The 26689-nt window shown below is 46.0% G+C and overlaps 1 protein-coding gene across 1 annotated transcript; it reads right to left on the bottom strand.

Moving 5' to 3' along the window:
- Positions 1-21554: 21554 nt before the first annotated feature.
- PSCA (prostate stem cell antigen) lies at positions 21555-26028 on the bottom strand. The gene is made up of 3 exons (XM_052788611.1): positions 25612-26028; positions 23585-23689; positions 21555-22000 (listed from the first exon to the last, which is right to left on the bottom strand). Exons 1-3 carry the CDS (start codon positions 25661-25663, stop codon positions 21789-21791), a joined length of 369 nt encoding a protein of 122 aa, XP_052644571.1. The 5' UTR covers positions 25664-26028; the 3' UTR covers positions 21555-21788.
- Between the last annotated feature and the right edge of the window lie 661 nt (positions 26029-26689).

Here is a 26689-nt window from a genome sequence, read left to right as displayed (position 1 = left end):
GTAAAAAAAAAAAAAAAAAAGCAGATGGAAGCTAATGGGAAGTCTGGGAGAACAGGATCCACCTGAAAAGATGACACTGGAAAACACTGGCCCCTTTTAGCTTAACAGAGCAGAGGTTGAGTGGAGATACGATTTTTTCCCCAGAAATACATTGCAGGCATTGAAAACAGAGCTACAGAAAGAAAAGCTCTGTAAGCTAAAACATCACACTGGACTAGAGCTAAGACTAGCGTGACTTAAATGGGACTGGCAATCAGAGGTAGGGTCTTAAACACTAGGAAAAGTTGTGTTCTTTCTAAAAACAAAGGCAGGGTAGAAATCCCACCTGCTTTGAGATGGAGCTTGATAAATATGTGAAAGAAGTGGTTTGATATAGCAGTTAGGACAGCCTTAGACAGCTTGTAGGACTCAGGAGGACCTAAATTCCCATCTGTCTTTGTCGGTGGTGGAATAAACCCTGAGCAAGGTTTTGAGCACTGACTGACAGGAGCCATAAGGGACTTCAGTTGAAATGTCACTTCAGGTCTGAAGATCTGAGAATATAAATGAGACGTGGTGTGTAGGGAGGAAGACTTGTGTGCCAAAAGCCTCTCTGAATTTTCAGTGGTATCAATCCAAAACCACTACCAGCCTGTCCCTGTGAGACTGTCCTTATTTATAAGGTAATCTGGGTAGATATAATCCTTCTCTGCTTATCCCATATGCAATGAAAGGCAGATGATGTAAATTCAGTGTTCAGAGGCAAGGCGGCAATGTGCTTTATAATTATCTGGTCTAACTTCCGTTATAGTTAATTCCTGTTTAAATTAAAAAGAAACCAAATTTTGTAGAGATGTCCTGTGACAGAAGTGTACACCAAGCTTTGATAAGCTGTTCCAGTGGTCGGTTATCAGCCATGTGTAAAATTACCCTTGTGTAAAATATTTCTACTCTGATTTATGCTGCTTCTACAGCCAGTGGCTCTCATTACACCCCTCTACTAAACTTAATTGTTCACTGTTGCAATTTTATTTTCCCCATGAAGATGCATTTTGTCTAGGATATCCCTTTGATAGACTTTGGTGGGCTCTTTGACTTCTTCTCCGGAAGGTCTGTCCTCCAGGGCTTTAACCCTTCCAGTGGTCCTTCTCTGAACCACCTCTGATTTACCACCTTCTCCCCTGCATTGCCCAACCCAGAACTAGATGTTGTCTTACAGCAACAGCCACTCCAGTCCCAGGTGTAAGCAGAACGGATCCTTCTGTCATGAGATGATCATCAACCAACCATATATGCCACTGTGGCCATGGCACTGTAGCCATGACATCCATCTACCTGATGTCAAGGTCTTTCTTGGGAGCTGCTTTGCAGGATGGAGTCTGCTATCAGGTTTGCAGATACCATGGTGATAGCGGGGGTATAGGAAAATAGAGAGACTACTGATCAGTGTATTGAGCCAACTTGAGTTCAGCTCCTGTGATTCAGGGAGGGTAGATTTTTGCTGGGGACCATTTGGATGACTGTGCCTGTGGGCTCTACCATCTTCATCTGTGACTCACTAGCGGGAAATCATGCTGTCTGTACCCATGGCTGCAGTAATGCTTGATGATGTGTTCAGCTAATCGAAGCTTCCACCTCTCTCGGGTGTGCGCTAATAACAAGACTGTAGGCTTGTTCGGGTGGAGTTGTTCTCCACCCTCCTGATGAAACTGCCACTGGGCAGAAAGGAATGCAGGTTTCATCTGGAGAAGGGTGAAAGTGTAAGCATGGCTCGGTGAGCACCCTTCCCCTAGGAGTTCTTTAGGTCTTTCTTCCAGGGGTTGTTTGATACAAAACACACGTGTCTCCACATAGAGGGTATCAGAGGGAAATCCAGAGTCCCAGCGCTGACTCAGTTAACCTGTAAAGAGCTCTTACCCCTTTCTTCCCATGCCTGTGCTTCACTTTGCTGGTTTGCACACCCTGTCTGAGACGGGAAATTGAACTTCTCCAAGCAGAGAAAGAAATTGTATTCACATCTCTCAAATTCTGGCTTAAGCACACTAACCTCTAGGCTAAAAAGCAGGTGTACTTTTGCAGATGGGAGCAAAACCTCCTCACCTGCTGTATTTTTAGAAAAATAAGTGAGTTCTGCTCAGTGCTCTGGGAGAAAAAAGGGGAGTCCAAGGACATGGACTCTACATCTGCAGGGTCCTCTTCTTTCAGCTGCACGCAGGGTTGAAGACAATCCCTTCAGGCATCATCTCGCCCACTGTGTTTGGTCAGCCCTGGGAACGTAGGTTCCCCCAAGCATTTACCGAAGACATTCAAAATGTCCAACACGTGGTTCTGGACTGCACCCCAGAGGGATGGATATCCACAAGTCAGGCAATTCAGGGATCCTTTAACCTGTATTAGTCCTACCATGGACTTGAGGACTGCCTAGGATATGTAGCATTTGGCATGGTCCCTGGCCCTGTGATGGCCTGAGTTCCCTGGATCTGTCCCAGGCAATGCCTAGGCACACTCTGAAGCATAGTGTGGGCTAAGGATGTTTCCAATGAGGACATTCTGGTTGGAGGGATAAGAAAATTCAGTTATGCAGGCATGAGCTGTGGCAGTTGTCATCAGGACAAGAGAATGGATCCTGGCCGCTTTTAAAGACCAGTGTAGATGTAGCCTGGATGTGGCTGCAAATGAAAACCTCTTGCATTCATTGTTGTGTTGTGATTCCCCTTTTTGTCCTGGTCATAGCTGCTGCAAACTCTATGTGAAAGCCTTTGCGTTATGATCCCTAAGTGCATGCTCTAACATGTGAGAAAATCTTGTGACCGTGCGATTTTCCATCTGAAAGTTGGATGATTTACAGCCAAGGCTGAAGGGTGCTGGGAATATTCATGGGGGCTGCTGTTGGTTGAGGGTCTCTGATGTCTTGGTCCACACTTTGATCAGCTGATGGCACTGTCAATCTCTGAGCAACCTTCTGTAGTAGTGCAGGAGTGGACAATATGCAAAGACTGGCCAGTTATAGGGCCTGGTACCTCCCTCCCCTTAGTAGGGAGAATTTCTCTCTTTATCAGCTAGGCTTTGGTTATGCAGAGGACAGGAGAAAGCAAATGGAGTTCTCCCCATTAACTTAAGATATCACTTACCGTTGTCAAAACCAGGGACTGTAACTGAGTCTGCGACTGAGCACTGAAGTGATTGACATCACTTTGTCACCCCTTCAATATCATCAGCAGTGCCATTGAGTGGTGGGACTGAGAGCTCTATCAGGAAGCCTGTGCCTTGCACTACTGCTTCATGTCCCATGTTGGCAGCAATGTCTATCACCAGATATAGACCTAGATGCCTTACCATGAACTAATCTAAATAGTAAGCCTTGCTAAATAATAAAAATAGCTTATGGGGCATGTTGCCATGGGTGTCCAGCACAATAAAAACAATAGTAACACAAAGAAGCCAGTCCCTGTCATTGAGATCTATGTGGCCAGGGCCAAAAGTTGTGGCAGCACCAATTAATAGAAAATGCGGAAGACAATAACCTTCAAAAATTTGCACAGTCACAAACAGATTGAAGCAGGACACAAAATCCCGAGTGGGAGTCATCTGACTTAAGTACAGCCTTTCTTCTATAACATAGTTGTCTCCTGGGTGAATCACCATACATCTTTCTTTTTGCAGTCAGGTAGACGCATGCACAATTCATCAGAACTGCTTTAGACAAAAGCCTCATCATAAAATGAATGGTGCTGTGGATTACCTGTTTCCCTTCACTGACTTTGAAAGGCACCTTTCAAAGGTCAGGACTAGGTCACCTGGAGGCCTTTCCATAATAAATGTGTGTATTTTGTCATAGAATCATAGAACGGTTTGGGTTGGAAGGGACCCTAAAGATCATCTAGTTCCAACCCCCCCTGCTATAGGCAAGGACACCTTCCGCTATATCAGATTGCTCAAAGCCCCATCCAACCTGGCCTTGAACACTTTCAGGGATGGGGCATCCACAATCTCTCTGGGAAACCTGGTCCACTGCCTCACCACCCTCATAGTGAAGAACTTCTTCCTTATTTCTAATCTAAATCTACTCTCCTTCAGTTTAAAGCCGTTACCCCTTGCCCTATCACTACCTGCCACTGTAAAAAGTCCCTCTCCGGCTTTCTTGTAGGCCCCCTTTAGGTACTGGAAGGCTGCTGTAAGGTCTCCCTGGAGCCTTCTCTTCTCCATGCTGAACAAACCCAACTGTCTCAGTCTGTCTTCATAGGAAAGGTACTCCAACCCACTAATCATCTTGGTGGCCCTCCACTGGACTCGCTCCAACAGGTCCATGTCCTTCTTACGTTGGGGCCCCCAGAGTTGAATACAGTACTGCAGGTGGGGTCTCATAAGAGCAGAGTAGAGGGGGAGAATCGCCTCCCTTGACCTGCATCTTTTGATGCAGCCCAGGATACGGTTGGCTTTCTGGTCTGCAAGTGCACATTGCCAGGTCATGTTGAGCTTCTTGTCAACCAACACCCCCAAGTCCTTCTCCTCAGGGCTGCTTTCAATCCATTCTCCACCCAGCCTGTATTTGTGCTTGGGATTGCCCTGACCCATGTGCAGGACCTTGCACTTGGCCTTGTTGAACTTCATAAGGTTCACATGGGCCCACCTCTCAACCCTGTCAAGGTCCCTCTGGATGACATCCCTTCCCTCCAGTGCATCAACTGCACCGCACAGCTTGGTGTTGCTGGCAGACTTGCTGAAAGTGCACTCAATCCCACTGCCCGTGTCGCCAACAAAGATGTTAAACAGTGCCGGTCCCAATACCGACACCTGAGGAACGCCACTCGTCACTGGTCTCCACTTGGACATCGAGCCGTTGACCGCAACTCTTTGAGTGTGACCATCCAGCCAATTCCTTATCCACCGAGTGGTCCATCTGTCAAATCCAAGTCTCTCCAATTTAGAGACAAGGATGTCGTGTGGGACAGTGTCAAACACTTTGCACAAGTCCAGGCAGATGATGTTTGTTGCTCTTCCTTTATCCACCAATACTGTAACCCCATCGTAGAAGGCCACCAAATTTGTCAGGCATGATTTGCCCTTAGTGAAGCCATGTTGGCTATCACCAATCACCTCCTTATTTTCCATGTGCCCTAGCACAGTTTCCAGGAGGATCAACTCCATGATCTTGCCAGGCAGTGGTGAGACTGAGTGGCCTGCAGTACCCCGCGTAATCCTTTTTTCCCTTTTTAAAAATGAGGGTTATGTTTCCCCTTTTCCAGTCCATGGGAACTTCTCTGAACTGCCATGACTTCTCAGATATGATGGATAGTGGCTTAGCCACTTCATCTGCCAGTTCCCTCAGGACCTACGTATGCATCTCATCAGGTCCCATGGACTTGTGCACCTTCAGGTTCCTTAGATGGTCTCGAACCCGATCTTCTCCTACGGTGGGCGGTTCTTCATTCTCCCAGTCCCTGCTTTTGCCTTTTGCATGTTGGGCAGCGTGACTGGGGCACTTGCTGGTGAAGACTGAGGCAAAAAATTCATTGAGTACCTCAGTCTTCTCCATGTCCCAGGTAACCAGGTCTCCCCTTTCCTTCTGGAGAGGGTCCACATTTTCCCTAGTCTTCCTTTTGTCACCTACGTACCTATAGAAGTTTTCTTGTTGCCCTTGATGTCCCTGGCCAGATTTAATTCAATCAGGGCTTTGGCTTTCCTAACCTGATCCCTGGCTGCTCAGACAATTTCTCTGTATTCCTCCCAGGCTACCTGTCCTTGCTTCCACCCTCTCTAGGCTTCCTTTTTGAGTTTGTATTTGTCCAGGAGCTCCTTGTTCATCCATGGAGGCCTCCTGGCGTTTTTGCCTGACTTCCTCTTTGTTGGGATGCATCGCTCCTGAGCTTCGAGGAGGTGATCCTTGGATATTAACCAGCTTCCATGGGCACCTCTCCCCTCCAGGGCTTTATCCTAAGGTATTCTACCAAGCAGATCCCTGAAGAGGCCAAAGTCTGCTCTCCTGAAGTCCAGGGTAGTGAGCTTGCTGTGCACCCTGCTTGCTGCCCTAAGGATCTTGGAACTCCACCATTTCATGGTCAGTGCAGGTGCATCCCTCTCCAGTGTTTTTTGGCTTGGAAGGTACAAGATCAAATGTCCCCACAAAACGTAACTATTTCTGACAAGGAGCTGAGTGGCCAGTGGAAGAGGAAAACATATCCATTTCTGGGACTCACCTTAGGAATGGGTTTTAAAAGGACATGGAGAAGAAGGTCTCAGAAGAGCAGCTCATTCCAGATGTCTTCGAGATTATGCTCAGGATGTTGACACGACACTGCAATGGCTCAGACACTTCTGCTGGACTGCAGTTTTTTTGGAGGCTGCTGCCCTCAAAGTATCTGCAGATTTTGAGAACAGATCAACCTCTGAGGACGTGGCTGGGTATGAATATTGTTAGATCATCAACAAGGACTCTAGTTTGTGGGACTGTGAGATTATTTTGCAGGTAAAGCAGTAATAATAGCTCATGTCATGGTGATGGAAAAATTCCACTGGCCTCTTTCTATCTACATTCTCAGCATTGCTGATGGGGTGGAGCTGCTCTAGGTAAATGACCGAGGGAAAAAGCTTGCTCTGAACTCTGGTGGGGAAGCTTCTGTGTAGGCTCAGGCTACAGGTGTGGAAATGGTGCTTTGCTTTCCCAAGCACTAGAAAGATTTGCTTGTTAGCAAACACATTTTCTTTCATGTCACATTATGTTAAGGACTTCTGGCTATGGTCCCAGCATATGTCTTCCTTTTGCCTAACATCAGGACATTGCTCAGTTGAACTGAATGCATGGTTATCTATAATTCTGTTGGATATCTGTTGGATATTTTTCTGAGGAGGCTACTTCCTTGGCTAGTTTGGAAGAAAAAGGAGTTGCTAAAGACAAAAGTACAGGGGCATTTTGAAGCTACTACTGCATGAATAACAGTGACTGAATGTGGTTACAGAATAAGTTGGATGGGACATCAACAAGACTTCTTTGCCAAGGAGAACAGCGAGCAATTAAAAACTACTCATGGGCTACCCACAGTTCACACCCTGGAATGTAGTAAACTTGCAGCATAATAAATCTGTTGTGATTTTAATAATAAAGGATCAACCATTAAAAATCTGCCCACTTGGTCATGAGTAAGGCTGGGGATGCTCCTGGAGATGTAGGATGAGAATGGCTCTGATCCATGGTTTCCAGTCTTCTCAGTAATTAATATTCTCCACCCTCCCCTCATGCCGCATGAAGAGTGCTTACCTTTGGTACGTGCCTGCAAATGGCAGCTGAAAAGGCCAATGTTTCCCAAATGGGTCTTTGTCATGAATCTCTTTTTTGCCATCCCTGCTTTTGAGTCAGTGTCTCAAACGAGAGGACATTCTTGCTCAAATTGAAGAAAGAAATGCCATCCCCATACAGAACTGTGCCAATCCTTCCCAGCTGGACCAAGCTCCTTCTTCATTTGTTCATGTGTCCAACTGAAATGACCACAGCCAATGCTCTCTGCATTTGCCTTCCCTAGGTGTATTTCTTCTGGGTATCTTATATGTTTCTAGAGCTCAGCTGCCTGCCCAGAGTTTAGCTGTTTGGATTCGTTTTGGTCTAATCTGGCTTCAGCTCCATTTAGCCGCCTACAACACAGACTAATTGACTCTACCCTTCCTCCCCCATATCTCCCCTCCTTACAGAGATGTTTTTTGAGATGGCATACTCTGATGGCTGGGCTCAGGACTCTAACACACTTGGAACAATATTCTCCCCTGATTCAGCTGAGTTTTGGATTGATTCAGTTTAAGATAAACAGATACCAAAGATAAATGTTGATATATGGTGGGTAGAGAAAGGGTAAGTGAATTGTGAGTTCAAGGATGTGCATGCAAGGCATGAAGCTTGTGGTTCCCTGAAAGCAAAGATTCGGGAACCTGTTTGGAATTCATTTCCCTAACAAAGAGGAAAAGTGGAGAAAAAAACATCTACAGAAAAATAACTGTGGCCTAAAATGGGTGAATAACCATTTCAAAGATTATACTAGGAATGAGAGGGAAGCCTAAAAGAATGGAAGCAAAAACCAAGCAGCAGACAAAATTACATGACAGCGATTAAGAAATATATAAAGTGAAAGTTTGCAATAGTAAAAATGACTTAGATCTCAGGACAGACATTAAACATTAAAATTATTCAGCCCTTGTACTGAGAGACAAAAGAAAGTAGTGAATATGTGATAGATGAAAACTGAATATTAAATTTAACCACTTACTTATTCAATATAGAAAGTGCTTTTGACTTTGGGGCTGAAGACAGCATGGAGACAGGTGCCCAGAAGTAGAAATAACCACATTTGAGGTGGAATAAAAAATTTTAATGTATTAAAGTTGGGACAAAACCGGACAGGATATTTTCCATCCTGGAACTCTTAGAGAACTGGCATACAGAACAATGGGTCCAGGTTCACTCCCAAGTATTGTTCATAAATTGATCAAGATCAAGACAGCATCGTGTGGTCAGGATTTACCACCTAAATTAAAGAGAGGAGGGGTAAAAGTCATTTGTCTGATCTCGATAGCATGCCAGGATTAAAAACAATTTTTGAAGGAGAGAATAATGAAAAACATGAAAAGGCTTAAAAAACAAGATGATGATCTTCCTTGATTTCACATTAATAAAGTCTGATTTTCAAGAGTTCAGCAAAGTAATAAAACAATATAATAATTGGAAGTGGAAGGGTTGAAAGTTTTTTAAAATGTTGGGAGGGGGATATGAGCCTGGGGGAGGTCAGTAGTGCAGTTCCTCAGGAACTGGTCTTGCAGTACTCTTTAATATTTTCTGTAAAGACCTTGAAAGATGTTAAATAGGATGGTGTTAATGAAATTTACTGATGATACAAACTCGGGAAGCATCAGCACTGCCGAGAAGGATCAGGATGTCATAAACAACCAGGTGGCTTGGATGCAAGTCATATACTAATAAGATCATATACTGTAATAAGTAACTTATACGGTAAACTAAGAGGTCACCTGTAAATGACTGGAGAGATGAAAGACATGAGAGTATTGGTTGATCACAGGCTGAATATATGTCAGACATCTGATGAAGTGTGAAGAAAGCTGTCATGATTGGGGGCTGTGTCAGTGAGGACAGTGGAGGGCTAAGGTCATCGTGCAAAGCACCAGTAAGACCACACTTGCAACACTGGGTGCATTTCTCACCGCCTGTGCCCAAGGGACATGAAGTCCCATACAAAGGCTAATATGAAGATGAGAATGGACAGTATATCAGCCTAAAAGAGCTGGGATTTCTTAGCAGAAGGAGAAAAGATTCCCACAAATGGATATACTCAACAGCAGGCAACTTGGAAGGGAAGATCTGCCTGAGATAAGAAAGATAGTGGCACTGGACACATAGGTGGGATCTGGCCATGAAACAAATCAAGACTAGAAATTAGAAATGTGTGCCCAAGCAATGAATTAGTCTTCTTCTAACAGTTGGGGAAAAGAACCAGGAGCTAGATTTTAAGATGGAGTTTGATCAGAGTATGATCTATTAATCAATGTATTGTCAAGATGATGTGTTTGGTACGGCACAGAAATAACTTCAGTAATCCAGGACTATCTCTTTCGTTTCTCAAGTCGCTTTTAGAGTTGCGTTGCTTTGTGCTGTCAGAGGATGTGGTCACTGCTTCTTTTATGCTCAGGGGAGAGATGGGCAGTCCACTCAGCACAAACTGGCTCCAGATCACAGAAAAGCTGAACTAGGCAGGTCCTTCACTTCTCCATGTAAATGTACCAAGTTCAGTTAGCCTCGGAGCTGCTCAAGGCCGGAGCAACCCTACATGTGCATGTGACTGGCAAATTGGCATGGAGACACAGAAGCAAAGGCTGGTTTGGACTAAATATGAGAAGGGTTCTTGCCAGGCACTTGAGTGGAAGGGCTCTATGCCTTTCCCAGCAGTAGCCTTCCAGACAAAGCATTAGTCTCCTCAGCCTTCAACACCCATCTACTCAGTGAGCCTAATGGTACTGCCCTGTCGTACAAGGATGTTGGGTAGATGCATCATTTGGGATTCTAGGTGTGCAAATAACCCCCATAGCTAGAAATAAGAGTTCATGGACAGGACCAGTGCTCAGCTCTGCGCACAGATGAAACAAGCTTTTCCATATACCAAGGCCTATTTTGTCTGTGCCAGTGCCCTGGCAATCCGTGTTTGGGTAACTCCAAGGGTTTGGGGTATGTGGAGTGGTAGAAGTGGGTGATGAAGGAAGAAGTGACCAGGCAGCATCTCTGGTGGTCTGGAGGAGAACTAGGTAGTTTTTAAAGTTATTCTACATGTGAGCAAGATGAGAGTAATTCGTACTTCATTTCTTCTGAAAGCACTGATAAGTCTAATGTCAAATCTGGCTAGGTACTGTTGAAAAGATGAGACTAGGATAATAAGGATGACATAAGTGAAATGTTCACTTGGTTGTGATGTGTGGGGTCTGTTTTGGGACAGCTGCGTTATTCCTGAATTCTCTGTTTGCCTTAGTATCCTGTTAAAGATACTGATGGAGTAGATGAGACCCTTCTCCTCTTAGGCTCTTCTTGGACAGACAGTCCCATTATGTGAGGTAGACCAGCACACCCCCTTCACCAACCATCTTCAGAGAGCGTTCACATGGTCATGTTGCCTCCTACATCCTTGATTGTCTTCAGGATGGTGTCTGCTTCTTATCACACCATTCAATAGGAAAGAGGTAGCTGTATGTTCTACTTTAGCCTGAGGACTTTGGACTTGTTTATGTCAACATCTTAATCCTGAAACCAGAAACATGGATGCAAATGTTTCAATGTAATTTCTGTGATGCAAAGTTGTCCAGTGTTTTTTATTTCATGGTGAATCACCAGGGTGGTGATGGCAGGGAATTTACCTTGAGGTATCCATACAGTGTTGTAGATTTGCTTCCTGCGTATTTCTGCTCCACCCTTTGCATTTTGGGATTCTTTACGGAAAGCATGGCAAAGTATGTGCAGGAAAATAGCCAGCTGTTCTGGAGAGGATAGAATAGAATAGAATAGAATAGAATAGAATAGAATAGAATAGAATAGAATAGAATAGAATAATTACAGTTGGAAAGAACCTACAGCAATCATCCAGTCCAACTGCCTGACCAATTCAGGGCTGACCAAAATTTAAAGCATGTTGTTAAGGGCATTGTCCAAACATTGAAACGCATGGGACATTGACCAGCTCTCTAGGAAGCCTGTTCCAGTGTTGGGCCACCCTCTCGGTAAAGAAATGCTTCCTAACGTCCAGTCTAAACCTCCCCTGGTGCAGCTTCAAACCATTCCCATACATCCTATTGCTGGATCCCAGGGAGAAGAGCTCAGCACCTCCCTCTCCCCTTCCCCTCCTCAGGAAACTGTAGAAAGCAATGAGGTTGCCCCTCAGCCTCCTTTTCTCCCAACTAGACAAACCCAAAGTCCTTAGCTGCTCCTCACAGGACGTGCCTTCCAGCCCTGTCACCAGCTTTTTTGCCCTCCTCTGGATGCATTCAAGGACCCTGACGTGCTTCTTAAATTGTGGGGCCCAGAAATGCACACAATATTCAAGGTGAGGTCACACCAACACTGAATACAGGAGGATAATCCACTCTTTTGACTGGCTGGATCTACTGTGTTTGATGCACTCCAGCATGCTCTTTGTCCTCTTGGCTGCCAGGTCACACTGCTGACTCCTATTGAGCCTGCTGTGAGCCAGCACCCCCAGACCCCTTTCTGCAGGGCTGCTCTCCAGCCACTCCTCTCCCAGTTTGTACTTGTGCCCCGCATTACTCCATCCTAGGCGCAGAACGAGACATTTGGACTTGTTAAATTTCATCCCATTAATCATTAATTCCATTCTGTTCCACATCTGGGGAATAAACATCCATCCCAGACTCCAGGTTCTCTATTTCTGTTCTTTGCATCTTTTTTGCTCTCTACAAAAAGGTCTCTGGGTATGAGATACTTATCCAGAACATGGTTATTGGAAAACAAGGGGAAACAGTGTCATCTGTGGTTGCCCGCAGCCTCCCTTGTCACAACAGTTATACAACTTTGGAAGACTACTTTTACAGGTAAGCAAGCTGGTCCAGCCTGAATGTTAACTATGCCTGCTGAGCAAGGAAAATACAAATGTGCAGCTCTGGATCTGAGGACCTTGCATGGACAAGCAACAGCGATGACCATTTTGTAGGCCTTGACTGGGGTTGAGGTAGTGACTGGCTGAAGGCACTTTACCAAGAGTTTGGACAGATCTAGGCTGGGAGGGAACTGTTCAGCCTGAGAACTTCTGGGTCCATTTGGAAGAGGGGTTTCCTTCATCAGAATACTGATCACCTAGCAGCTGCTATTAATTAATGACAAACCAGTTATCTTATGCAGATTGGTGCTGTAGCAATAGAGATTTACACCAACTGTTGGGTCAGACTAACCATCCTCCCTCCATGGCTGTTTCTATCTCCTGCCCCAGAAATCCCACAGTTTAATGATAACATCATGCCACCTTTCACACACACCTCTTCAGTCTCTGCAAACATCCTCTTCTTCAGTCTTTTGCTGCCGATTTCAACAGCAAGAGACGTTGCTTATTGCTTAAAACTGCTATTGCAGAGTAGCTAAAAAATTAAAGATGCTGAGGACCAATCCCTGGCACCGAAGCTGACGAAGAAGGAATGGTCTTTCCTGCCAAAACAGACTGGTTGCATCCAAACTGCCTCCTGGGAATGGTCATTGTCTTGTGTCAACTCCTCTGTCATCTCCAGGAATTGTTTGGGAGATCCTTGGGCCTAACCCATGCTGGTGACTGTAGGGATGACTAACCTCCCATGCTCGGAAGTGTCCACTGGCCTGGCTTGATTTACTAACATAACTGTAACCTCTGGGCCTGGAACTTGCTCGTTCCATCCCTGGAAGGTTAGAAAAGTAGTAAGTTGTATTTTGGGTTCCATGATTTTGAAGAAAATACTTTTGTCAGCCTTTTGTCACCCTACATTTCTGAGGGATATGTGGGTATATCCAACCTCCAGTGCTTGTTAAGCAGGATCCTAGCAGGTAGTATAATGGGTTGCACGGTGACTTGCTGTTGGGCTTGATTTACCCCTAAATGGGCCTCTGAATACATACAATAACCTTAAAAGAGCATCACAGGGGGACGATATTTTGGTGGAGGCCCAGGTAATAACTACATTTGAATTTCTTCTGGCAATCCAAGCATCAGTGAATTTTGACTCTTATGGATACACATGTCAGTGATAAAACCCCTGCAAGAACTTATGTTTTTTCTTAGCATAGACTTAACATCTTCTTATTAAGCTCTATGCAGTAATGAGACTGCAGAGGTTTCTACGGTAGCGAGACAAGATTTCCTGGGGTAGCTGTTCTGCCCTGTGATTAACCTTCCATCAGAAGCTACTTGTGTGCTCTCCAGTAAAGTCTCAGTCCTCAGTAAATATGTATCTATGTGAATGAAACCTTCTTTTGATTCTTAACCTCTTTTCCTTCAACTGTCACACTGTATAAATACATACACGTGCCCTTTCTGCCCACCTGAATGTCGCCAAGAACTTTTGAACCAGTGAGCCATCCTGCCTATACAAGAGGCCACAGAGCGACCTCAGCTCTCATACATGTTAAGGGAAGTGACAGATGAGACTGGCCTCCAGAAACAAATCTGTACAGAACCAGGTCATGGAAGCAGTTGTTGAAATGGTGTGGTTGGAACGAGGATGAAATAAGAGGGAAGTAGGAACAGGGCACAGTCTAGCTGAGGGAAGACAGTTGGTTTGGTTGCAGTGTCCCAGTGCTTGTGATGGACGTGGGCATTGTGTGGACCAGGAAGGAGGAGGAGATAAGAGGGATAAGGAATATTTTTGTTGTTGTCCTCAGATGCCATTTTGAGTGTAGGGAGGGAATGACAGTAAGACGCCGAAAAATGTCTCTGTTTTTTGTTGCCTTTAATGCCAATACCTGGTGCCAGCCAGCAAAACAAATGTTGTACCTCTCATGCCCACACATGCTCAACCTTACCTGCAGGTGTGCTGCTTGCAGCCTCCGTATTCACAGATGCCAAGGACGGCAATGAGGTTTCTCTGCTGGCTTCTTCGGGCTCCTGTCAGGCTCTTGGCTCGGGCCTTCACAACTTCCCCAGACTTTGGGACAGCAGCTCTTTCTACATTAGCAAGATGAGTAAGGGCTGTCCTCAAACTTCCAGAGTGGGGAATTTGGGACAATTTTCCATTCACCCTCTGAGTGCCCCTGCTCTCTGAGACGAATAGCCTTTGTTTGCTGGGTATTTCTTCATGCCAGGATTGTTCTCTCTCATTGTCTTTGTGTCAAATGCCAGCTCTTCAGATCATCACTTCTTGAATAGATTCAAGGTTGAGGAGCAGCTCATGTAGCACTCCTGACGTGGACATGCTTGTAACTGGCTTCAGACTCCTTGCTTCCCATGGAAGCATTGGAAGGCATCACATCGACAGATCTCCATGGCAAAGGCAAATGCTTCTTTTCTCCATCCTTCTGGGGAGAAGAGGGTAGAGCTGCTACATTTGAAGAGTACCTGGTAGCAGAGCATTTGCTTCAAAAGCAGCAAAGAAGAGAAATGAATTGCATGGGATTATGAAGGGCAGGGAAACATCTGCTTTTGATAGTACATGGGTGTGAGAACTGTTGTGAAATGCTCTGCCATTTTACCGCAAAGCAGTTGGAGCCAGTCCAGAAGCAGTGACTGCACATGAGCACTACACTCTTGGCAAAGGATTGCCATTGTCTGCCTCTATGGGATGCAAGAGAAAGAGCAGAGAGGGTTGTTTTCTTAATTGTTTTCTTTTAAATGTTCCCATTTAAACTTTGAATAGTCAAATTCTTATGTCAAGTCTAACCTTCCTTTATTTTTCTAAAGCTCATTGCACGTGTAGAGGAACAGAATAGGTCAGATGTATTCAAATTATCACATCTCAACTAACTATTTGAAACTTTAGCCACACCTTCCTCTCTTTTTAATTACTACAGTTGAATAGGTGTCAAAAAAACTAGTCTCTGCCCAAACATCAGTATTTTAAGCAGGATGAATGTCTTTTTCCTCACTACAGAAACAGTGGATGTTACAGACAGAGATTACATCATTTTCTCTTCAATTTGTCTGCGAGAACAAACAGACATGTTACCCTTGCTATATTGCAGAAAGCAAGTTTAAAGGATACAGCTGAACACAAATCCAGAGCAGAAGACACAACTAGTTTGGACCAAAGGCACCCACGTGTGTGGTACCACACAGCCACCCAGGAGGACAGGTGGGTCCCTGCAAATAATTCAACGTGTAGTGACCCCTGATGAAAACAAGTCCCCTCCCTGCCCACCACTCCACTTTCACTCACCTGCCCTGGGTGAAGTCTTCATTCCACAAATTCCCTTGAGGACAGACGGAATCTTTAATAAAAATAACAAGAGAGGAAGGAGCAAAACACTTTCCTTTCCTGACTCAGCCCCATTCCTCTCATCTCTGTTGAAGGGGAGGTGTATGGAGGCAAATCAAACTACCCCAGCCACGGAGGACCGCCAGCAGAGCTGTGAAAGGGTCCAGGGCTGGGTCACGGCGTCTCTAAGTGATTCAGGTGGGGAAACACTGGCAGAGGTGAACATGTGCCTATGAAGGGCGTAGAGGCTATTTCAGTGTGGGTGGTGAACATAGCTGGGGTATAAAAATTCTGGTAGAGGCACATAGCAAGAGGTGTTTTAATGAGCTGGTGACTTTATAAGGTGATGCCCCCATAATATGGGCTTGTGGATGAGAAATCAGAGAAGCATACAGGGAGGAGATAAGGGCTGCAATAGGAGCTGTGAGTTGAAAGCATCAAGAGGGTAGTCATGCGTGCAGCATCTGGTTTGCAGGGAGTCCTGGGATTTAGCTTAGAAAGGCATTACTAGGGCTCAAGGTAAGGTCAGAAATGAGGTAGCGAGGGATCTCTCTGCCACACAGAGGTGTCAAGTGGCAGGATGGGAGTGGGATTAGTCAAGATGGCATGGGATGAAGTTGGCTTCATCAGCCTTGTCCAGCCAGCCTTGCTGCGGGTGAGCGGCAGGTACAGTTACTTTAGGGATGTTCTGCAATCAAAGGGCAGTTCTTTTGATTGCTTTTAGTGACTGTCCAGTGGCTGAATAGCTGGCAGAGTGGAGCTAACTGCAGGCTTTCTTTCTGGTCTATTTGGGCCACAGAAAGCCTGATTGCACAACAGTGTGTGCATAACTCAGAGCAGGAATGTGGCTGTGCAGGGTGGGTTGGTAGCGGGTAATCCTTCCCCAGCTCTGTTATGCTAGCTGACTCTATTTGAGCTTATTTTTAGCCTAAGTCTCTCCCCTGGCCCCATTAAAGTCACTATCTGAGCATCTTTCGATGTATTGGACTTGATAACATCTGTACAAGGCAGAGGTATGGAGACACTGTGTAACTTGCCCCAGGCCACAAAGGAAATGTGGAACACAGCAAGGAACTGCTGGTCCTTAAATGCCAGCTCATCTGGCCTCTCTGCCCAAGAGACTTTCTCCAGTGTGATCAAATGTTTTTAACCAGCTGCCACAGATTGGGTTGAATTCAGGGGACCTTGGTGACATTTTTCAGGCCAGGTACAGGCACTGGGTATAACTTCTACCGGGCCATAGGAAATACTGTATGCCCTAATCCCTGTCCACAGAGATAATGAATACTAGCTAATACTACCAGTAGCAAATACAGCATCATAACAATAATATAATATAAGCAGCACTTTTACTCTGTAATGTTTCCTACCACAAAAATCATACCAAAGCAGTTACTCTAGATCAGAGTTGCTTTACTCTTTCCATCTGTAAGAGGTAACCTCAACAGAGAATTGTGTGTTTACATTTAGTCCATAACGCAACTGCAGCTTTTAGAAAAGTGCAGCTGCTGCCCTTGAAAAAAAAAAAACAACATCCATTTTATTGTCCAGCTATTCATTATTTAAATAAATGAACTGCAGTTTGATCCTGGAGGAATAGAAATCTCTTGCATACATGATGGATTGAGTTGCTTAAAGAGACTGTCCTCAATTTTAGGCCTTTTGATAAGTGTGGAAAAGATAGGAGAAGAACTGATAAAACTGCTCAGCCAGCAATGTCAAGAAGCAACTTGCTTGGGCCAAAAAAATAGCCTTGTTTTTCAAATAAATGCTGTGCTTGTCTGTCACCCAGCAAACAGCTCTTAGGCCTTTTTCTCAGCACCCTGAGAGTAAATCGACCTTTAGCCAGGGCTCGCACAGTTGCGTGATGCCAGATCATCTGTACCAAGAGAGCACGCTGCTGACAGAGGGTGCAGATCAGAGCAGGAGGGACTGAGTCCTGTTTATGTTTGTTAGGGGTTTACAAGGCAGGAGGGGAGGCCAGCCTTTCTGTCAACGTGCAGTCACAGCACTTGGAAAAACAGTCATCTTCCTGGTCCTGCCCTGACCCAGCCCAGGTTCTGACCCATGGCTGAGTCATTTATCTGCTCCAGTTTGCCACCTCCTAATCCTTCCCAGAATTTAAAAGGTTGTTTTTGAGGCTGGCTGTCGGTGACCTGAATGGAGAGCGTGGTTTTGTGCTATTGTAAGTGCCGTGCCAGGCACCCGTCAAGCAGCAGTAAGTTCCAACTGTTAGCGCCGCATTGCATCTGCAGGGGCTTCCTACCCTGCTCTTTACTGTGTCTATCCCAGTCATGGTTTCTCCCTGTTGCACCTTCTCTAACTATCTAATCCCCCCCACCTCCAGCACTGCATGCCAAAACTCCAGATATATCCACAGAGAGGATATATCTCCAGATAAATCCAGAGGAGAATCACTCAGTGGTCAATCATGGACTCCTTCCAGAATATGTACAGACAAGAAACTGGGAGAAGAAATCATACCTTCAGCCTGTAAAGGTCTAGACATCAGGTCTCAACCACCAGAGCATGGGAAAGTCCCCCCTTGGCTCCAGCAAGAAATTCTTAAACGCTGTGCTCCAGCAAGTAGACATCATTGCCACATGAGACCAATATGTTATAACACAGGTGAACAGGCCCCATTCATCCTAAAGACTTTTGACACCTCTCTTATTTTCAGGGCTGAATGTGTTTGACCCCTCCAGAAGCTGGAAGAGGCTGTGTCTCACCCAGTGTCCCTGGGGACTCCAATGGCTCTCGTGCTGGCTAACATGTTTTGGCCATTTCTGCAGAGCTGAACTCCCAGTCTCCAGAAAGGGCCATTGCAACCAAATTTCTTGTTGAGAAAGGCCACTGGATGTGGGCATGCCTGACTGCCTGGGAATTGTTTCAGAAAATGGGAAAAGGACAGTAATGTGTCAGGGACCTTCCTCCAGTGTAAGAAGATGATCTCCTGGACTGGAGCAGTCATGGAGCTGGTCACCCATGCAGAAGACAGCCTGGATGGGAGAGGTACAGAGGTACAGAGCCCCCTCTTTAGTGACTAAGACTCAGGAGGTTTGCAAAAACGAGAATAAATCACCCCACATGTCCCATATCCTTCCTCTGCTAATAAACAGACTCGACTCATACAAGGAAGGTGGTTCATTCTGGATTTTCCTTCTGGGAAAACCCCTTCCCTGCTTCCTACAACTAGCAGCTTGTTAATGTCTTGCGTCCCAAGGATTTATGTACTTTTCTCTTTCACAATAGCAGACAGTGTCATTATCTTCTGACATCCCATTTACTTCATCCAAAATTTGATGCTGGCCCTTGTCCCGTGGCTATGGGTCCCCCAGGTGACTCATCTCCACCAGGTAAATGCTTCTTTGTTATTTCAGCCCGTGGCTCTGCACACCCTTTGCAGCTCCAATAGTTCTTAGGGTATGAGAGAGGAAAATGGGGCTCTTGGCCAATCTCTCTCCCCTTTTAGTCCTCCACCCACTGCTCTCCTGACTTCAGAGCTCCTTGACTTCATGGGTCCAGCCTGTCTTATTGTTCCCACCCGGGGTTCTTCGAGGCTGTCGTGGTTTAAGCCCAGCCGGTAACAAAGCACTGTGAAGCTGCCTGCTCACTCCTCCCCCCTGGCCTCTGTGGGATGAGGAGGAGAAAATACAAAGAAAAGCTTGTGGGTTGGGACAAGGACAGGGAGCGATCACTCACCACTTACGGTCATGAGCAAAAGACAGGCTCAACTTGGGGAAAAAACAAAATCAATTTAATCTACTACCAATCAAATCAAAACAAGGATAATGGGAAGTAAACCCCAAATCTTAAAACACCTTACCCCCACCCCTTGTTTCTTCCCAGGCTCAACTCCACTCCTGGTTCTCTCCACCTCCTCCCCCCGGCGGCGCAGGGGAATGGGGGCTGGGGTCGGTTCCTCACACGTTGTCTCTGCCGCTCCTTCCTCCTCAGGGGGAGGACTCCTCACTCGTCCCCTGCTCCGCCGTGGGCTCCCTCCCACGGGAGACAGTTCTTCATGATTTGCTCTGGCCTGGGTCCTTTCCGTGGGCTGCAGTCCTTCAGGCACAGCCTGCTCCAGCGTGGGCTTTCCCATGGAGTCCTGGCCATCCTGGGGGGCATCCCCCTGCTCCGGCGTGGGCTCCTCTCTCCCTGGGCTGCAGGTGGGCATCTGCTCCCCCACTCCCCTCCATGGGCTGGGGGGGGACAGCCTGCCGTCTCCCCACAGGCTGCAGGGGCATCCCCTCCTCCCTGCCTTCCTCACTGACCTCGGTATCTGCAGAGCTGTTCCTCTCACATTCCAATCTCCTCACTCACTGCAGGTTCCCCTTCTTAAATCTGTTCTCCCACAGGTGTTACCACCATTGCTGATTGGGTCAGCCTGGGCCAGAGGCGGGTCTGACTTGGAGCCGGGGAAGCTTCTAGCAGCTTCTCACAGGAGCCACCCCTGCTACCAAAACCCTGCCACACAAATCCAAACCACAGGCCCATCTGTGTACACTCCGCTGACACCAGCCTTGTCTTCCTTCTTTTGTTGTATATTGGGAGGAAGCCCACGTGACACACTGGCCTTCTCCAGAATGTTTTCTACCTTGTTTTTCAGATTTCTTCTCATATGTATTTCTTGGAGGAAAGAAATTTGAGGATTTCTTTCAGGCAACTTTGTATAGTACTTTGTATAGTACTCTGCTGCCTTTGCCAAACACTATACGGGATCTCCCAATGCAAGGTGGGAACACCCAAGTTTATATCCATAAAATAAACTATCTGGAGAAGGCAAACTATAATTCAGAGTCTGTAACTATATAAAGGGGCTATAACTGTGTAGAAGAGGTGTTAAAACTATAAAGTCTGCTTTGCACGCAGATACCTCATTGGTATCAGCAGCAGAGAGGGCTTGAAATGGTTTTTCAGATATTTGAAGCTTGCACGGCTGCCACATTCATTACACCAGTAAAAGTGGGCAAAGCATGATTGTAGCAGTGCCAGAGGCTGCACTAAGCCGCTCCTTCATCAGATGTAAGCCAAATCTTCTATATGCGACAAGTGGAGAGAGCCACTCTGGCTTCAGCAGGGAGTCCCAGGAAAAGGGAAAGATCAGTGGGTGAAGAAGGGAAATTTCTATTATGAAGAAGGGAATAAAGGACTCTGTGGGTATCCTCATGACCTCGATGAATCTTCAGGAAAGACCAGTCTCACCCTGTTCTTCAGCACTCCTAGCCCTGTCCTGAGAGCACCTCAGGAGGGGAGAAGTCAGCCCCATGCTTTTCCCTAGCTCCCTTGCTCTTGTTTTCCTTCGTCTTTTCCCCACGCTTGCCTCCTCCCCATCTCTCACTTACTGTATCTCACCTGGGAATGGAAGTGGGTGCGTGCTCACCTCCACGATCAAGGTACCCAGAGGGGAAAATAGGAGCTCTGATGGTTACTTTCTCCACTCTCCCTGGTCTGCTAGGCAAGCCCACAGGACCTTTAAGATAAACACCTCTTCAACCTTGTGACAGGACCTGTGTCCCAAGCTGTGGCATGGGGAACGGATCAAGGAGGAACTTGGTGAAGAAAGCTTGAGAACCTGCCTGTGGGAGATGGGGACCTTCACAGGATGCCACTATGGCCAGCATGGAGACTGGCAATCCCAGAATTGGATTGGTTGACCAGGACACCACGGGGACACCCTTTCCACTTCACTCCAATGGTTATTGCCCACCATGGTTGTCCAGGTACCTGAATGTGCAGTCCTGCTCATCATCCCAAGGATGCTACAGCGATGGGTAGGCATATGAATGGCTGTATGCACAGGCAGCAGGGAAGGTGAGCACTGTTTTTGCCTTGCATGGTAGCTAACAAGGTGCAGGGTCCCAGGGTCTCTAGGTCACAAGCAAGTTCCCCTTTGGGTGTGATTGCTCTTCACAGGTTTTCTTGGGGTATATGCCCTCCAGCGTTTGTCATAAGCCAGAGCCCCTCAAGCTTTGGAGGTGCAGTTCCCACCTCTATTCTGCTCTGCCACGGCACGTCTCAGCACATATCATCGTTACACAGCAATGGCCAAGACTGAACATTGGCCAGACATGCAACACACCCACTTGCAGTTGCTGCTGGGTGCAGAAATACCTGACTAAGTGATACAGAGGTAACACATCCACACTTGATTCAGAAATAAGCATATTTTAGGTGTTATGCAGATAGCATGTACACATGTTTTCTTATCTGGTAGCACTACAGGAATACAATAACAGTAATGAAGAAGCTATCATATGGCAAAGATCTGCCATCAGCTCCAAGGATGCTGTGTGCCCAACACACCACACTGATCCCGGTTACAATTCTTGTCATAAGAGGGGTGCTCGAAGGCTTTCTGTGGTCGTGGGAGTCCCCTTTGCTCCTCACAGTCTGTTGTTCAGGAAGGTCCAGAGCACGCCGGCTGCTATCCCTGCTGCCATCCCATAGCTGCACCTCACACTGCCTGCTGCGTTGACATTGCAGAGGTTGCTGCTGCAGCAGGAGATATTCCTGTTGCCTACGCCGAAGTCCTGATGGAATGATTCACATGACGGGTCACAGCCCTTGCTGATGATGCTGAAGAGCCCTATGACTCCTGGAAGGAAAGCAGGACCATTACTACAAGGATTCAATGCAAGCCAAGCCTCATGGAACTGAATAATGAGATGTTATTCTTATCTGAACTCACTTCTTGGAAAAAAAATGAGTGTTTCGAAACAGCTGCAAGTTTCACTGTAGCAGGTTCTATTTTTGGGGTGTCAGTTTGTCAGCAAGGGGAGAAGGATTTCAATGCCCGAGTGTTTGCTTAAGGCAGTGTATTCCACAGCACAATTCTCAGGGCTTTCTAAAAATGCACCAGCTACAGAAATTCTAATAAATTAATTAATAATGCAAGTAGCTATTAACACCTCTGTTGGGGAGTCTAAGTTACTAATGGATGAGGAGCAAACATGTGGGGTAATCTTTGCTTATATGCCATACATCTTTGTTGCACAGAGCCTTTCAACACGCAGGGAAGTTACGGAAACATGGCTCTCCACATTTCACAGACGACAGAGTTACAGTTTCATTTGTTTCTGAGAGGCACAACCTATTTTTCTGTGGCCAGGTCGTACTCAGTAACTGCTGGTTACCAGCAGATTATGGTCTGCGTGATTGCTCCTGATCTTGCACAATCTATTCTGGGCACCAAGTCTTTGACATATGCAAATTCAGTGTATAGGGCTAAGGTTAATGTGTTGCCTCTCCTGCATGTAAGTGCATGGCCATGGGTTTGCACATTTCCAACAAGGACAAAGCCTACTGGAGGTATTGCATTTACTGCCTGACAGAGATCAGTTTGAATATGCCACTGATGGTTTTGTGCCCCAGGTCTAAGAGCAACTGAGCTGTCACCACAGGTCTGGACAGGGCAAACATTTTTTTGCCAGATCTAGAATGGGAAAATTAAATCATAATCTGTTAAAGGAGTTTACCCAGAGATGGACAGATGGCTGCATTCAGAGCTGGCTGTAGGTCAGCCTAGGTGAAATTCTATTATTTTCATTGAATTCACCTAAAGTCAGCTCAATCTGTCGTTGAATGCTCCTCCTAACTTCATGACTAGGTTTCACCAGACTCAGCCCCTCACATTTTAATTAATGTTCCAAATTTTTCAAAGCCACAAACTTAACTATTGCCCTTGTAAGCAAAAAATTTTTGGTGTTATGAAGGAGAAATAAACCTAATTTTGTACAGGTGAGAGACATTAGTAGGTATTTGCAATGTCAAGCACACCCTCCTGAGATTCATTCCAGGCACTGGCACTGTACTGGCCATACTGCTCAGTTTTTAGCATGATCTATTGGCAAACACTGAGGAATTTATGGGGTACAGAATGCACGTACCAATATGACTTTATAATCACACTCTTGTGGCCAGTGTGGGGAGAAGAGTTGGTGATGGCCAGCACCACTACCAGCACCACTATCAAGGGACCAGCTATCACCAAGGGATAAATATTTTTCTTCTATCATTTCTCCCCAGATGGCTTTTCTCTTCCTGCTGCACACTGAGATTTGCTGGCCCACACCAGCTGGTGTATCTAGAGTAGGTGAGGGTGGCTTGGACATCTGAGGCTGGGACCATGCTTGGCTCCAACATCACAACTAAGATATTGCCCATTCCCACTTTGACTTACTGATCACATCTGTCTTGCATGTTTCCTGCTCCTTACAGTCCACTTTATTCTGACAGTTGGCATTGCTGAGCTGTGATGTGCAGCTGTAACACTGCAAAGAAGAACCTGCAAGAGACCAAGAGGGGTTATAAGACAAATCTATATGAAGCTTTCCAGGAAACCCAACTTCGTGCTTGCACTGGGAAACAGGACCGTTCCTGTGGGTCCTCAAAGGAAGACAGCACCTGTGTTATTGGGAAAACAATGGGTTTTCCATTTTCGGTGGAGATTAGTACGCTCGCTTGAGGTGAGAGTCAAGTTTTGCACGTGCTGAAGATGTTTCAGATGTAGTCAGTGAAGTGAGGGAGCAAAAAGAGACCAGCTGGATAGCTGGTCTCATTGACTGATCTCATCAGTCAGTGGGAAGTGCTTCCCAAAAGCTTCTCCCTCTGCACTTGGGATGCCTAACTCAGTTCCTGTCTGGAACAGGCATTTTGTGATATTCCCACCTCCTGAGCTGGGATGAAGGGATGAAGTCCCCAGAATGACAGGATGATATTATTTGTCTGCCTCTTTAAACATTAATGTTTTACCAGGTGGGCTTGTGAGCTTCAGCTGAGGCATTGCCAGGGTTGAATGAAAGAGGGAAAGCCCAGAGGGAAGAGAGGATGAGGGAGGGATGGAGCAGGCAATTTGCAGGGTCTCTTCCAGCCCGTTGTCTCAGTTTGACCAACTTGTGACACGTACTCTCCATCACCCCCTCTTAGAAAACAAAGTGCAAACACAGCTTTCACTTCCCTCTGAAAACCAGGTCACCACGTGTTTCCACCCCCTCACGGACATGCCACTCTGTGGGGGATGCAAGTCAGTGTTGTTAATGTCTGCTGTGCTGTTATACACATCAGGCAAAGGCAGAATAAGCATTGCAGCTTACAAGTGTCTAGCCCTGATGAAAAACAGTCCTCAGAGGAGTGAGAGCACGGTGCAATTACCTGTTCCTATTACCTACCTGTGCCCCAGGGCATCGCTGGAGCCTTGCAAGTGTGAGAGTTTATGTTTATGTATGTACTTTAACCCCATGACCACCAGGCTTGTATCATGAATCCCTCAGGTCAATACCCTAATGCCTAAAATACTCTGTTAGGACACAGAAAAGCCCTATTTAGAAATTAGTGTTATTCAGAGCAGGAACAAGAAGTGATTTGATGCACTTGGTCTCCCTCTGTCCAAGCTGTTCTGGTATAAATGACTGATGCAGTCACAGAGGGAAGGAGCCAAACCCCAGTTTGTCTGTAGTGCTGCACTCTGCTCTCACATTTATCTGACTTTTAATGCAATGTAAGTCAAATTTCAGAGCACTCTGATGGAAGCTGGCAGAAGAGAAGATGTGGCTAGGACTGTACAAGATTCTTCCCAGCCTTTTCCTTAAACATTCTCAGCTGATTGAGAAACGTTTCTGCTCAGACCTGCTTCTTCTCTTCTCTGGTAACGGAAAAGCTGGTTTAAACTTTTTTTTTCCCAGTAAGGCTAGAAAAATCTGACAGTGTCTGAATCCCACCCATCCAGTTTATAAAATAACATGCCATGGCATTCTCCCTTTTTCTGTCCCATTAAAATCCTGACAATCCGTGCCACTTTTGAAATGAAGAATCAGAAAACAAGTTGGAACAAAACTTACCTTTGCAGAAACATTGCAATTTTGATAGCCTGGGAAGAAGAAAAATAATGCTCCCACCCCACTTCACCACCTCCCACCCCCCGCCCCCATAACTATATGGTCTGGCTTAAATAATTTTGATTTCAGTTAAATTCAGTTTTGTATAGGATTTATCCTTCCTGGAAGCTGTTCGACCCAGCACTAGGATCACACCCTCAGCAGGGTGGAACTATGCATTTTTTCCATGCAACATCCCATCAAAAAGCAAAATTCTTCATATGCCAACTGTGTCAGCATTTCTTCCCTCACTGCCAAACTCCATCACAAGTCTTTTTTCCCAGCTGACGATCTGCTGGAGGGGACGTGGGTCAGGGACTCCGTGCTGTCTTACCTGAGTCCAAGCACAGGACTGCTCCCAGCAGGAGGACAAGGAAAACCTTCATTTTGGGATAGCCTCTCTCGTGCTGAATACGGATTGTTTCCTCCCGGGACAGTTTATATACTGTGGGAGGCAGCAATCAGGCATGCCCAGAAGGTTACCCTGTGAAGGCACCTGAGCGAGGCTGCTCGCTGGACCAATGGAGGGGTTGGTTTCTGGTGGTGGTATTTGCGTTAGGTGCCTCTCCTATCTGACTGCAATTTTTGGAGCTACCAGCAGCTCCTCTCCACCACTACGCCCCTGCCTTTCCTCCTACCCTTGGGCAAAGTGTTCACATGAGTGGAAGAAACCCAAATTCTTTAGAACAAGGCTGGCCTTATGCATTTCTCCAGAGCCAGCGAGGCTGTGGTTGCACCCTGTGAACAAGGCTCTCCACCCCCATTGCTATCCTGAGTGGAGCTATTGTGTTTAAACCGAGGACAGAACGTTCTTTTAATAAACACCTCCGGCTATTTATCTGCATGTGTGAGTGTCTCTGTGACACTCGTGGCATGTGGTAGCAAGGTATGTGGGCAAATTACAGTGCATTGGCCTCTTCCAGGTGCCCATTTGCCCTTATTCGTATGTATTGTCTGTAGTCTAGTAAAAGACAACGGCCAATTCAATTTTTTTTTTTTTATGTGTGCGTTGAAACCAAAGGGACTTTGTGATGGCTTTGGTATTATTTTCTTCTGCCACATCTGTACTGTGGCACGCTTCTTTTTGTCTGCCAGTCTGTCTGTCTAGGATAGGTTGAGTACCATTTTGACACTTGAACTCACATCAGCGTGTATTGTAAACAATTCAGGCTTGTCAAAGAAATGCCACTTCTCATCACAGACGAGGGTGAGTTCAGCCACATTCCGAACTGAAGTGTGAATGTTTGCTTTTGAGGGTTGATTAGAGACCTCTCCCATCCCTCATGTCCTTTGACCACTTCTCAGTACATACCGGCGTAAAAGAAAACAGGCCTTTCTGCTAAATTCAATTTGCCATGGTTTCTTGCTTTATTTAGGGTTTTTCTGAAAACTCAGGAACTTAGTGCTTTGCA

This window comes from Harpia harpyja, chromosome 5 (assembly GCF_026419915.1).
Source record: "Harpia harpyja isolate bHarHar1 chromosome 5, bHarHar1 primary haplotype, whole genome shotgun sequence".
Lineage (NCBI taxonomy): Eukaryota > Metazoa > Chordata > Aves > Accipitriformes > Accipitridae > Harpia > Harpia harpyja.
The sequence above is the reverse complement of the archived record's forward strand: the minus strand, read 5'-3'. Positions and strand labels throughout refer to the sequence as shown.

Excerpts from the sequence above, each read along its gene's own strand:
- PSCA (XM_052788611.1), bottom strand. The coding sequence starts at position 25,663 with ATGAAGGTTTTCCTTGTCCTCCTGCTGGGAGCAGTCCTGTGCTTGGAC. Across the intron at positions 23,690-25,611 it reads AGTCCTGTGCTTGGACTCAG|GTTCTTCTTTGCAGTGTTAC; the intron begins GTAAGACAGCAC and ends GGTCTCTTGCAG. Across the intron at positions 22,001-23,584 it reads ATGCAAGACAGATGTGATCA|GAGTCATAGGGCTCTTCAGC; the intron begins GTAAGTCAAAGT and ends CTTTCCTTCCAG.